Genomic DNA, 15352 nt, shown 5'->3' with positions numbered 1-15352 from the left:
TGTCTTATAATTTGAACACACTTATTAATTTGTATTTATTTTTAAAATGATAGTATCTAATATATTAATCCCTCTATTGTATTAAGTTTCAGTAAATTTTTGTACTTTTTCGTAGTTCAAAAATTAAAATAATTGACTTATTCAAAGTTTAATATAAATTTATGAATTTTTTTAATACTTACCTGTTGAAATTAGATATTTTGTAGGATATAAATCATTTTACTTGTAAAAGTATAATTATGATTTATAAATGATAAATACGTATTATTTTACGAATAATTAATATAGAATAAAGACAAAATTAGACACAGCTTACATTTATGAATGAAGTTGTAACAAAAAATAATTGAAACTCATTCCCATACAGTAGTTGAACTCAATAGTACAAGCATGAAATTTAGATAAAGATAATTAAGTTTTAATATATGACTGAAGTTATTGTAAAATGGATAAACTTGCATATTATTCAATAAAATGTATTTATAATTAAAATGGCGATTCTAAAATATAATCTATGTTACTTTATCCAACTAAAATATTGAATATATATATGAATATCAAAATGTATAAAAAAGTTTTAATATCTAGAAAATAAATATACCTATTTCTTTTAATATTTTATGAAATAAAACTTATTTAATTAAAAGTTACTCAAATAAATATAAAAATTGAATAAAATATCAACTGAATTAATACTCACATTAACAAAAATATTGGAAAGAAGGGGATTAAAAGATGATTTATGATTAAAACTAGTTAAAATTTTGATATTTTTTTTAGGTGACGATTGTCAATAATAATAAATATTGGTGATGAAAATTAATAACTGAGAAAATACATAATTACCTAATTAAACTTAAATAATTTTTGAAGTAGACATCTAAAATTTGCGTTAATCCTCTTACATCACAAAACAATTTTAACCATTATAAATACACCATTTAAACAATAATGATAATCTCAAAATTTGCACATGTGTTCACTTCAAAAGAAATAATTTATTTTCTATCATCCATTTAATAAAAAATCGGGTAAAACCTAAATTCTTTCACATTTCAACCTCTAAATCCAACTGGATTATTCATTTCACTCAATCACTCCTTTCCACTAAAACTATTATTTGTTTCAAAATTATTATTTTTTTCAAATACAACCTTTAACTAGACTAGTTAAGCGAATCAAACAATAAATATGATGTTTGGATTATCAATTTGTCGTGGAATGTGTATTCCAAAAAAATTACTCTTGCACATTTTGTATCTTTATCAGATACTGCAACAAATTGGCCATTCTCTAATACTTCAATTTTAATTATTTTGAAAATATTTTGAAGACTAAGATTATAAATTATTTTTTAAATTGTTATAGATGGAATTTTCATGAAAGATTTAAATTGTAACGGACTAGCATAGTCTCAATCCATCAAACAAAACACATTTTACAGTCTGTTTGGATGCACTTAAAAATTGATTAAACTGAGGGGTGTTTTTTTTTTCAAATTAAAAGTCATTTTATGTTGACCGTGTATATTACCTTTTTATCCTTAGTTCTTTTATTTTTATTTTTATTATTATTTTATTTTATTATTATTATTACTTATTATTATTATTATTTTACTTTATAATTATTATTATTATTATTAATATTTTATTATTATTATTATTTATTATTATTATTATTCTTTATTATTATTGTTATATATTATTATTATTATTATATATTATTACTATTATAATTAATATTTTATTATTTTTATTATTATTATTATATATCATAAATTATTATATTATTATTATATTATTTTCATATATTTTATTATTATATATTATTATTATTATTATATATTATTATTATAATTATTATTATTTATATTTTATTAAATTTTTTTATTATTATTATTTTATTATTCTTTATCATTATTATATATTATTATTATATATTATATATTATTATTATTATTATATTATTATTATTATTATTTAATTTATTATTATTTATTATTATTATTATTATATTATCATTATAATTATTATTATATTACTATATTATTATTATTATTTATTATTATTGTAGTAGTCTTTATTATTTATTGTTACATACAATTATTATTATTATTATTATTATATATCAATATTATAATTATTATTTATAAACAATTTTGTGATAGTAAAAAAATATGTGAATGATAGCAAAATATAATTACTTATGGATGTAAAATATAAATTAATTTGTTTTATTTTTTTAAGTAAAAAAACTTAAATTAATCAACTTTTATCATTATAACAACTTTTAAGGGTACTTCAAACATTTTGATTTAAAAAAGTGTTTATCAGCACTCATTTGTCAAACACATCAACAACTTTTTTTTAACTTCTGCATTTTTATTCAAACACATAACTACTTTTTAAAAATAAACAGTTTCAGCATTTTCTGTAATTTTCAAAAATTACTTTTTTTAAGCCCAGCCAAACGGACTCTTAAGCTCGTTGTAGGTGAAAAATTTCATCCTAACTATCTAATTTCCTCGGCGACGGAGATTGAATTTGTTGTCTCTTACCTCCCTTGTTCGCCGCGGGGGTGGGATGGAGCATTTAAGAATTTATATTTACTCCGCTAAAGTTTTTCACTCAGAAATTGGGTTTTCTTCAATTTTGTTGCCTGATCCGTTAAGTGAAGTAGATGCAGTTGTTGGGAGATCAAATTGATATGTTTTCACTGGTTGAAGCCAAATTTTCCTCATTCACGCCCTTCTTAAGCGTGATATCGCAGCTGATGTAAAAATAAATCAAAATGTTATATTTATAATGATTGGAAATGATTTTATGGGGTAATAAGACTTGCACAAACTTAAAATGTCTATTTAAAAAAAATTATTTTGATAAGGTAATTATGTAATATGTATTGAGAGATGCTAAATCGTCAGAAAATTTTGATCAGAATTTTGAAAAGACACTTATAACCTTTTTCATTTAAAATAAAATTAAGGCTAACTATTATCTATAAATTGCATAAGCATTAATTATTTTGATAAGATTAATTTTTTGGATCCCACCTACTAAAATAGGAAAATAAAATATTTAATAGTTATGTTTCTTCGTCAAATTCTTTTTTCTTCTCGTTTTTTTGTCATTTTACTTCTTTACCTTACTTTTTTATTTTATTTTACTGGCTCTTTTAAAAATAAAAATAAAATGTGAAGTAAATTAAAAAAAAAACTAATAAGTATAAATATCTTTATGTCTCCAATAAAGTAATTCTATAAGATAACAGAAAAAACACTATTTTTTAGATTTAATTTCACATTTTTATATAAATAATTAATATATTGAAAAAATTATATTATAATTCAATTTTAAATACACTATTCATATGTTAAAGTAAATTATTAATAGATAAACTAAAATTATAAAAAAAAAACAGTTTTTGTGAAGTTATTCTCACAAAATTTTAAACCGAAAAGAAACTTTTTATTCATGCATTTGATTTAAAAGAAAATTAATATATTTTTTAAAAATGTTAAGTGATACAAATTAGTTAATAAGATATATAACGGTTAGTAATAACTTATTTTAATATAAATACGTACTTTATTTATAATTTTATTTAAATACAATATTTTTTATGTGTAATTTCTTTTTATTTATTTTCTTGCTTTAGAATTATGTATATATAAATTTCTTTTGTGTAGAACATTTATATTATACAATATTTATATATATTGTTAGGAAAGTAGAAATAACATTATTGGTGGATAAAATTTGTATGATTTTTGTAATATAGAGGACGTGAATGTTTGATTTCAAAATATAGAGGGTCTATCTTTGACTGAATATATAATATACAAATGTTTAGTGTAATTAATTAGGATTGATACTTATAAGTTATATGAATTTTATGATTTGTATAATATATTAAAAGCATTTTGAGTTTTGACTGTTTTTATTATAATATTTTTTAGATTATCTTAAAAATAATAATATATAATTTAAATCCGTTCGATGTTAATATAATTTCTCAATGAAACTCCATCAACATTTTTATCCAAATAATATTTGTATGCATCTCTACTACTCAAATAAAAAAAATACTAATATTGATAAATCTTTATTATGATATGATTCATCTGAGATTGAGATATGAAGACAATTGCATAATACGAGAAATATTATTGTAGTTTCAGTTTTTTCATATTTCGCTCACATATATTCTAAGTACAATCTAATAAATATAGTCTACTTTTATTATTTAACTTTGTAAAAATTTAATTTGTAATAACAACTCCTTCAAATAAGTAGGAGTAATTATTTTGTCAACTCGATTAATTTCATATTATTAATTTTGAGTATTATAAATATAAATTTTTAATATTAAAATTTAGATATAATTTATCTTTTGCAGATTAGAAAATATAAAGTAAAATAGATCATCTACACTTTGTTCCTCTTTTTGTATTTTTAAAATTTTTCCTTTTTATCATTAAGACATAAGAAATAGAAAATAAATAATTTTTTGTAAAAAAAAAAAAAGTAAAAAGGAGGAATTTTTGAAACTAAAAAAGAGATACTATATTTTTTACATTTTTTTTTGGTTACATAGTTTTTTACTACGCTTATATTTTTAACTTTTTTTAGTAAGCAATTTTTTAGATATTGAAAGTTTCAAGAGAGAAGGGTGGGATACTTATGATTTTTTTGGTAGATATATTTTGTGGTTCATTTTTAATGTTTAACTATGGAATCATAAATAATTAATCTCATCAATTATTTTCAATGCATTGGAAATATAATTGAAGAATATATTCACTATTTGAATTAAAGACAATGTCAAAAATAAACTAGTTCATAGTGTGAACATGTGTTTTTACTATTATGGCCAAAAGGATTTTTCCTTATGTATTTTGTCATAATAAACAACAATTATTATAAATGTTGATTATAAATAAAATGTGTTAGTGAGTTTTGTGTAATCACGAGTAATAATAAATCACAATGATGATTATAATGATTCATAATGGACTATTATAATAATTGAGAACAAGTATATGAGTGGTGAATGATGATGAACAGTGAGATTAAATATAAAAAATAAATAAAGGAGTAATAAAATATCCTCTATGCATGAGTCATAGTATTTGTGAAATGAAAAAAGAATAGATCAAAAATTGAGATCTTAATTATTCTAAAATTTCTTATAAAAAATTAATTTCCTTATAAAAATTAGATAAGATAGTTAATATTTGAAATACAAAATAATTATTAGTCAAATTATCATTAATGCAAAATATTTCAGGCCTGTTTACTAGAATTTACTTTTACAAATGAGATGCATGCAAAAATACATAAGAGTATTTTCTTGCAAAATATAATTAGTAGTAAATTTATTTTTAATACAAAAAAAAAAAAAGCCCTTCTTCTCAAGGGAGTGCCACGAAAAAATAGGTATAAATCCTTTTTGGGATGCTTTAGACCCGTATCCGGAGGGCTTCAAGAATTGGGTCCAATTTCTCCACCTCTTCTTGCTGTTCCTTCCGTCTTCCATTCTCCTCCACCTTCCTCCTTGCCACTAAGTTCATCTTCCCGTCTTAGAATGACGACTGACATGAACCCGCCGCCGCCCCGGAACCCTAAAACCGCGGTTGTGACCCAGGAACCTGATGCTTCAAACTTAGACGAAGTTTCGACCTCAAACTCTACTCGGACTTCAATGAAACCCCCACTTCCAAAACTTCTAAGCAAGTCGGATTCGGATTCATCCAAACAAATCGATCAAGAGAACTACCAATCACAACCTAGCGATTCGGAAGACTCCAATTTGAGTTTAATGAAACCCCCACCCCCTAAATTCCTTAGCAAGTCGAACTCGGATAAAACCGGTGCTGAACATGAACAAAGTGCCAATTCTCAAGATGACTCCAGCTCGAGCTCTGTGTCCCAGAGTAACGACACCAATGAAGACAAGAAGCAAGAACAACGATCAGCTGCTTCAGTTCCGTACACGATTCCGACATGGAGTGGGCGTCCGTGTCATAAGTTTTATCTTGAAGTGCTTAAAGATGGATCCATCATTGATAAATTTGATGTGTATGTGTCTGCAAACTTATGTTTGGTTCCTCATAAGCTTATTCTTCTGTTGTGCTGGGTTTTAAGTACCACTTTCGGTAACACAATCAAACGAATCGATAAGGAAGAATTTTTTTTGTGTCCTTCGAATATATTGACTAAAGCAAAATAACTACTGTGCTTGATTATCACATTAAGTTTTTTTTCCTGAGTAGTATCTATATTTTGGGTACAATTGCCTAATGTTTAGTTTATTGGTTTGAAATTGTCTATCATATTACTAGAAGATACGTGTAAGGGTTACTGAGGTTTCTTATCAAGTGCTATCTTACTTTGTAGCTCCTACAATTGAACTTGCACAAGTTTAATTTTTCTAGTTATACATTCTGTACGGGTTTCTATATCTCTCTTACTGTTCATGTCTCCCGAATGGGGAGGACGGCCCATTTGCATTGTTTCTGGGACTCTGCAAGGCTTCATATTTTGTATCAGTTGCTGGGATTTTACTTTGTTTAATGGAATTCTTATCACCTTTTACTGCTGTCCAGGCACAAGAAGGGGGCGTACATGTTTGGGCGTGTTGATCTTTGTGATTTTGTCCTTGAACACCCGACCATCTCTCGCTTTCACGCTGGTAATGCTTCTTTACTTCTACAAGTGGTATATATGGGACTAACTTTGCTCTACCAGCCTTTTGTTTCCTTATATCGTTGTGCTGTTGTGCATATGGATATTCTTGGTGTAATTAACACAGTTCATATGCAAATATTTGTTCATTTTTTAAAAAAGATTTTTGATTGGCGTTGATTATGTAACTACCATCTCTTTGCAGTTTTACAGTTCAAGGGAAACGGCAATGCTTATGTTTATGACCTTGGTAGTACACACGGGACATTTGTTAATAAAAAAGAGGTACTTTAACGTATCATTTTATATCTATCAGTTACTCCAGTTAACTCAGAATATAAAACAGATGAGGAGGTTCAAATAATCAATTGCATGCCTTCAGCTTATGCATCATGCCTTTTTATAGTTGTCTGCTCTATCCTCTGCCCATAATTGATAGCTACTCCATTATTTTTCTTGTAGCACTTGCATGTTACTGTCAAGATTATTAGTTCCATTCTTGTCATTTTTTATGGTGTGGTTGACTGGTTTCATTTTTCAAATTAGTAAAGAGCATATATACTAATGGCTTGCCCATTTGCAAACTATTAGGTGAAGAAGAGAGTTTTTGTGGATCTCCATGTTGGTGATGTCCTTCGATTTGGACAGTAAGTTATTAACTCCAGCTTGTTGAAGAAAACTGGCACTCTATGTTGTTATGTTATCTATCTGATAGGATGATCGTTAAAATCATGTATATTTGAGATTCTAGGATAGACTACATTCATTATGGATGGTTGCCTCATTCTGATATTATGATCCAGTAGTTCCACAGTGAGCTCTTTCATTTATCTTTTTTTTAAATATAAAATTTCATCATTCAAAATGAGAAGGCAAGTTAGATGAGAAGATTTTAAGACCAACAAAGTAATAATACGATGAATGTTGGGCCTTTAGGATGCAACATTTTCACAAGAAGAGTGTCCTAGAAGTACAAAGGTTATGTTGCAGGCGCAATGATACAAAATACACTGGATTAAAAATGATCATGCTCGGAAGGAATAAACAAGTTCTCTTACTAGTGGTGTTATAATGTTTTGGCATTTTTCTAATGTTCTTCCCTTTCTACAGATCATCACGATTATACATATTTCAAGGACCAACTGACTTGATGCCACCGGTATGACAGTTGTGCTATTGCAATTCCAAAGATACTAATTACTTTTGTAATGACAATTGGAATGATATTAACTCCTATTTATTCCTTATCTATGTCACACCAGATGTTCTATGGGTACAAGCTATTTAATGCCCTTGATCGGATAATTCATAATTGTTCTTATTTATAAGTTAAAAAAGCGGAGTTCCTTTTATTTCTTAGAACATTTTATACAGTTATTCTTGCTTGTCTTGCCAGTGCAATATAGCATTTTTCATCAAATCCCTTTTGGAACTGATTACCAGAACAGATGACACATATTCAACAAATTGAAAGGCAAAATTTTACCAAACAGAACACTTTTATTAGAGTTAACTAGTTTCAAATGCATTACTTTGTTTTTATGTTGTAGGAAGCTGACCTGAAGAGGGTAAGACAAGCGAAGATCCGGGAAGAGATGCATGACATGGAAGCATCACTTCTCCGTGCAAAACTGGAAGCATCTCGTGCAGATGGGATCTCATGGGGAATGCGTGATGATGCTATTGAGGAGAACGAGGTCAGTTTATGTGTCTCATTTTCCTCTAGGGTATTTGGTAAATGTTACAATTCTTTTTGGATAACAGTTATTAAAGTTACTCTAGGATGTTCCCCTACACATATCAACTAATTTCTCACTGGCAAGGTTTTTAGTGTTAATTTTTCTCTTTTTTTTTTCCGAATGTCTCCTCTCTGTAGGTTGTTAGACAACTTAAATCTCTGCAGAGGTGCAGAGCCCATTCCCCAACCCACCGTTATTTTTTTTTTGAAAGAAATTGTTTATGTATTTAAAATATTCAGCAACACCTTTGACAATGTTGTGGACTCCATAATAAGTGATACTGTCCAAGGAATTAAAGAGTAACGGGTTGTGCAAGTAACTATGCATTGGTTGCTTTCACCTGCATAGACGAGTTAATCTTTTTTTCTGAGCACTGATCCCTTGCACACTGCAGTCATTCTTTCCTGCTATTATTCATTCAATATTTTAAATTCTTGTAGCATGTGATGAAATCCTGATAGAGTGCTATCCGAATTGATTTTGATGCTAGGATGAAGTTGACGAAATAACTTGGCAAACTTACAAGGGACAGCTTACAGAGAAGCAGGAAAAAACACGTGAAAAAGTTGTGAAAAGACTTGAAAAGGTACCTGTTTACTTAATTTCTCTATGTTACTGTTAACCTGAAGGATCTCTTGAGGAAAAGTACCCCTTTGCAAATGTATGCGTATCTTATTGTACCCCTTTTGATTTCAGATTGCTCATATGAAAAAAGAGATAGATGCTATTCGGGCCAAGGATATTTCTCAAGGTGGATTGACACAGGGACAACAAACTCAAATTGCTCGTAATGAACAGAGGATATCACAGGTTAATAGCTCCTTCAGCATTTTCTCTTTGATTCCTTAATACTCAAAGAAGACATTCTTTTGTTCTATTTGGTGTTGAATATCACATGTTCATTTAACTCCTTTCTTATAAGGTCTAATAATACTCCAGTATACTGAATGTTTTAGCAATATCCTTCCTTTAATTCATGTGTTGAAAATTTATCAGATAGTGGAAGAGCTTGAAAACTTGGAAGAGACTTTAAATGAGAGTATACGGGAAAGTCTTGGTGCACGCACTGGAAGGACATCCAATGGAAAGAAAAAGGAGCCTGAAGAAGAAGAGTTTTCAAGGTTAGTATGTAATTTGCAGATCTTCATTTATCTCAATGAACTTCATTGTTTGGTTGATGCTTTATGCAGTACATAATTCTTGAAATGATCTTAGGAATGTCAGATTGGCGTTTGGCCATGAAAATTGTGAGTATTTGAAAAAAAGCTGTGTTTGGCCATGAGTACAAATTGAAGTTGTTTTTGAATTTTTGTGAGTATTTTAGAGTGGAAGTATTGTTTTGGTGTTTTTTCACATTCCTGAAAACACAATTCTTTGGCCAAACGCACACTTGAAATTGTCGTGATTTTTATTAAGTGAGTGGAGCTAGTCCATTGACAACATGTGGTTAGTACATAATTTGTAGATCTTCAATAATTTCAACAAATTTCATTGTGTACGCCGTATGTTTGCTTGAAATGATCTAAATAAGGTTGGCAGTATACTTGTGATTGTCATTAGTGAGTTGAGCTAGCGCATTGACAAGGTGACTTGAATTTCTTACCGCACAGTGAGGAGGATGAATTCTATGATCGCACACAGAAGCCTTCAAAGAGAAAAGTTGGCGAAAATCAATCAATCGAGACAGCTGATTCTCTTCTTGATAAGAAGGATGCCATTGTCAGGGAAATGGAAGACAAGAGAAAATTATTTCTTGATGAAAAGGATGGTACAGGTCAGGAAAGTGCAGTTGAAGCTGGAGATGAACTAGATGCTTACATGTCTGGCCTTTCATCTCAGCTAGGTGCGTGATTATTTTAGCAAATAAACTCCAAAATTGTCTGAATGCTAATGTCTTATCTCGTTGGAGGTAACATTTGGGTTTCTTTTTATGATAATTATATATTTGAGATTTCAGTTAAATTTGACAAAGCTTGTGGAGTATCTGGTGGCATCTTATCATGCACTGGTCTCTCACTTTGTCTCTTCTGTTAATAATGGGACCAATCCCTAATGATTGATATTATTTAATTTTTTTTGGTAACAAATGTAAAATATTACCATGCCATCAAGGAACAAGTACAAACTAAAGAGCACCTATTTCCAAGATCAGGAACTAGGCCTCCAACCAAAACAAACTAGTTACAAAGTAAATGCTGAATAAAAGAACTACATTTCTGTGCTTTCTTGGAATGACTAACTAAATTTAACCTTTCTATTATCTCCTTCTTTATCTGTGTTGCTGCCTCTTTCGTATGTACATGCTTCCCTTTGAACCTTCTCCAATTTCTTGCTTGCCAAGTGTGGTGTAAAACAGCTCCACAAATGGCTGCAATTACCTCCTCCTTAAATTGCTTCCAATGTTTCCTTTTGATGTTGCCTAGCACTTGATTGATCCCCTCTTTTTGCAAGGCAATACCTGTCCATTCACTAATCTCCTGCCATACACTTTTCATCCATGTGCATTTTTCAAACAGGTGTTCATTTGTTTCCATAACTTTCCCATCACATAGGCAGCATTCAATATCATCAACTTGAATATGCATCTTCAAGTTGATGATATTTTTAAGTTTTTTATTTTTTTTTAACATACATACAGATATGGTGCCTGCAGCTATTTTTTGGTGCATCTGGAATGAAAGAAATTGTAGATGTTTCGATGGGGTTTCAATTCCTAACCACATTCTTAAATCCAACTGTTTAGTCTTCTTATAAGTTGGTTCAACCAGGCCCCTGTCACCACAGTTGATCTTTTTTTGGACTTTGTCTGCTCTTTAGTCATCTAGTAAATTCTTGTACAGGAGCAGACCCCTTTTATGCTGTAAATATTTTGCCTTGCATCTTCTTGATGCCTTCTAACGAATTCTCCTTACTTCCATAAAAAAAAAAAGGCTGTCAGTTTATAATAAGAATGGTTGTGCATTTATCTAAGAGAAATGCATTGGGTAGTTTTGTTCAGTTAACAACATGCATATCTGCTGAACGGTGTAGCTGAATCCTTCCACTCCAGTAACACTTGCATATTTATGTGTATGAGCATTCAATTATGCAAGGGATCATTTCTGATAGTGGAAGAATGGGTATCCCACCCATGAATTATATTCAAACTCCTTTATTGAGATAGAATTTTGACAGAATTTAGTATGTCTTTTGTTGACCTTTTACTTTTTGGTTCTGTGCCAGCTCTGGAGGAGGAGGAAAAGCTTCACAAGGAACTCGCTACTCTCCAAACGGAGTTGGACAGGGTACTTTACTTGCTTAAGATTGCTGATCCTACTGGTGAGGCTGCTAAAAAGAGGGAGCTGAAAGTACAAGAACCAAAGACCAATATGACCAAAACTGTTGCAACTGCTGCTCGTCAGCAGCCTCCACCCGAGCAGAACAAAAAAGATAGAGCAGAACCTAAGGTCTTAATGGAGAAACAGGATACTATTGATGCTAACTCTTCATTAAGTCAAGAAACAAAGAAGGAGATTGTGGCTGATGCAGCTGGTGGTAAAAATGTTGTGTACATCGCTAGTAAGCCCCAATGGCTTGGTGCTGTAGATGAAAAGAAAAAACAAGAGAAAGTTATTGAACGACAGACAGAACTGCAAGACAATGATCAATTTGTTGACTACAAAGACAGGAACAAAGTTTTGGTAAAACCAGATGCTACACAGTTGACTGCCGACTCTGGAATTGAAAGTGCAGGTCCTGGACTAATAATAAGGAAGCGCAAGCAAGTTGAGAAGTCTGATGTTACTGAAGTCAAAGATTCTCAAGAATCCACTGGAGCTGATTTACAAGCAGAAGATGCGGTAGCTCTGCTGTTGAAACATTCTCAAAGATACCATAGTACTGATGATGAAGTGGAATCCAGCGGAGGCGATGTATCACATGAAAGTCAAACCAGGAAGGAAAAGAAAAAAAAGCAAAAGAAGGTTCTTGGTCCAGACAGACCATCATTTCTGAAGAGTGAGAAGGATTACGATTCTTGGGTTCCTCCTGAAGGTATGCCACTTATTTGGTTCATGCCTACGCTTAGTTGCTTACTAATGGATGTTCAAGTTTTTTTTGACAATTTTGCTGGTCTTTGTGAAACTTTTACCAGGGCAATCAGGTGATGGACGCACCTCACTGAATGATCGTCTTGGTTACTGAATGGTTGAGATTTTGATTGTTTGACACGTAACTATGGGATGGGGTAGCTCGGCTTACAGACTGCTGATGGATCATGTAACTAAATAGCATTTACAGCTTGGTTTGAGATCTCATCTTGCAAAAATCCTTGACAGGGACGTCTGAGCGAGACAGAGGAGGGGTCCACATCAGTGATGTTTTATGCTTGGCTGAAACACCAACATTGACATTGTAGGTGTACAATTCCATGAAAGATTTGTTGTTTGAAGAGAAGAAAAGAAAGAGAAAACGGGAAGATACAAGAACTGGATTATGATCCCATTCTCCCACTCTTGCTCCTGTACCTTCTGTTGAGTAACAAGAACCTGACACCTTCCTGATTGAATTGTATATAGAGATTGACTCGGAAAGGATAGAGATAATGAGAAGATGTGCTTGTAATGCAATGCTTTGTGCCCGCTCCAAAAAAGCTCATAAGTGATTTTGTGTAGCATGATACAAGTCGATTTTATTTTTGTATAACGTGTTCGGCAACCAATTAATCAAGATTTTCAATGCACGAAGGCCCAATAGAAGGGGAACAACTACCGTTTCTCTATTCTCAATATTTGAATCCAAAAACATCTGATTAAGAGTGAGAGGTTGTATTCTTCTGAAGGCATGGAATTTTACATTTGAAAGCCATACCTCAAAGCTGACACCTTTGGGAGAAAATAATTCTGCAGAATTTTATCATTCACCCTTAAAACCCCCAATCGTAGTTGTGTTCAGGGGAACAACATAATTCTCTAGTGATTTTTCATACACTTCAGAAGTCCCTGTGCTTCATTGATCTTTACCAAAATCCTCTACAGCCTTTTCTGCTCCCAGAAACCTTAAAGTTCATATAGAACAGTCCAGTATAAATCGAATCCCCCATCTTTTACAAGCAAATCCAGCTGCAAAATCGCTTTCGTTTTAAAGCCCAGATGAAAAATCGAAAACTCAGTTCATGATTCTTCCGTTGAGCTAGAACATTTTGTCAAGTGCTTCGTTGGGTACAACCGTTTTCCCCATTGAAAGAGAATGACTTGGAAGAAACTGAACGATATATTTGAGAATGTAGGAGTTTCAACTTTGATCGGAGATTTCGGGAGGGTGGCTGGTGCGGTGGTACTCAAGTGGCCGGCGGCGGTTATTAAGATACTCAAGAGTCGAAGAATCAGTTAGTTGTTGTAAAAACTACTAAACTAGTCTTGAGAGAGAGAGAGAGATTGCTTTAGTATAATAGCCCATTCAAACGCCAAGTTGGCCTTGGACTAGATGACTTGAACATGCTATAATTCTTATGGTACACCAATAAATATCACTTAAGATATAGTCATAATAATATAAAATAAGTCACACAAAAAAGCTGCATAATTATAACCATGCTATAGTACTTGTAGCTAGCCCAATCTTCTTCTATATAATTGGGACCTAACATTACTAGCTAATACACCACTTGAGACAAGTGTTGATTAATTAATTAATACTACTAGATTTGACAGAAGTTGGGTGTTTGCAGTCACATTTTAATACAATATGGATGATCATGGGCACTTTGGGCCACCTCTTTTGGTCTTCCAGTTATTGTAGCAAGGGCAACTTTGCTTATTGCCATAGGTACCAGCAGGAACACACAAACACTTTGCACAGCATTTCTGGCAGAAAAACATACACGGCTTCTTATACGATGTCTTTGAACACCGGTACGTGCATTTTGGTTGACAATCTGAAAAATTACAACAACACACTTCATCAGGACGGAGCTACCTACCTTTATTAAAAATTTGTACGGTAATCTCAGCATTATTCCTATGAGAAGTTGAACTTAAAATTAGTTAGTGAGTTTTTATACCTTGAGGATGAAGACTTCCCTCACTAACACCATACTGCAAACACCACATTTAAAATATAGTTTAGTCATGGAAATTAAAATTGATCAGCTAATAAAGTACATAAAATCGCAAGATGGATCATACCAGTTGGTTATTTCTCTGTTGTTGCTGCTGCTCATCACGCATAGTGTTGGCCCTTGAAACCTGAACACACAACCACACACATCATTTAATATATTTTCAACAATACGTATATATATATATATAATTCGAGTCGAAAACAATAGAGATGCACAAAACATTTGGGCTCACCTGACTTTGAGTCAGGAAAACCACCAAAAGAACAAACAAGACAATGCTCATTTTCCCAGCCATTGTAGTAATTTTGTTTGAAGCTAAGAGAGGAAGTGAAGTGTGTAGAGCTTTGAGAGAATCGACTTCTATTTATAGAGAGGGATCTTCTCAAGTGGTTAAGCTCTTTAGCCTAGCACTTGCTGTTGTCACACTCCAACAGTATCCCCTATGCAAAATTGAATAAATATATACACAGGTAATAGTTTGATCTAAAAATGTCTCTGCCATCAATAGTTTGGTCCAAAATTTATTAACTGCATCAATAATTTTGGACCAAACTATTAACCGGAGCATTTTATTTCAATTTCGCATAATGTAAGAAGTTTTTTGCCCTTTTTGTTCGTTTTAAGTCAATTTCTTTTTCAGTTCAAAAAGATAATGTGCGAGAGGGGAAACCATACATAGCATAATCTAAAAAGTATACATATTTATATTTTTCTCTGCTCTTAAAGACGTTAAACTTTTGAATGAAGTGGCCCCAACAGGTCATGTCATTAATGGTAACTGTTTAATTAATTACCAATTTATAGAAAAATGACAAACAAATTAAGAT

General features: G+C 31.1%; 2 protein-coding genes across 2 annotated transcripts; one reads left to right on the top strand and one right to left on the bottom strand.

Moving 5' to 3' along the window:
* Positions 1-5457: 5457 nt before the first annotated feature.
* Positions 5458-13173, top strand: LOC107011122 (kanadaptin). Its single transcript, XM_015210483.2, has 12 exons — positions 5458-6080; positions 6608-6693; positions 6892-6971; positions 7278-7333; positions 7797-7845; positions 8237-8383; positions 8916-9011; positions 9122-9235; positions 9422-9546; positions 10036-10268; positions 11648-12457; positions 12558-13173. Exons 1-12 carry the CDS (start codon positions 5587-5589, stop codon positions 12605-12607), a joined length of 2340 nt encoding a protein of 779 aa, XP_015065969.1. The 5' UTR covers positions 5458-5586; the 3' UTR covers positions 12608-13173.
* A 670-nt stretch (positions 13174-13843) lies between these two features.
* Positions 13844-14939, bottom strand: LOC107011123 (protein GAST1). The gene is made up of 4 exons (XM_015210484.2): positions 14758-14939; positions 14590-14649; positions 14466-14499; positions 13844-14339 (listed from the first exon to the last, which is right to left on the bottom strand). The coding sequence occupies exons 1-4, from the start codon at positions 14818-14820 to the stop codon at positions 14158-14160; spliced, it is 339 nt and encodes a 112-aa protein (XP_015065970.1). The 5' UTR covers positions 14821-14939; the 3' UTR covers positions 13844-14157.
* Positions 14940-15352: the final 413 nt, after the last annotated feature.

Source organism: Solanum pennellii, chromosome 2 (genome assembly GCF_001406875.1).
Source record: "Solanum pennellii chromosome 2, SPENNV200".
In the NCBI taxonomy this organism is placed as follows: Eukaryota; Viridiplantae; Streptophyta; class Magnoliopsida; order Solanales; family Solanaceae; genus Solanum; species Solanum pennellii.
The sequence above is the reverse complement of the archived record's forward strand: the minus strand, read 5'-3'. Positions and strand labels throughout refer to the sequence as shown.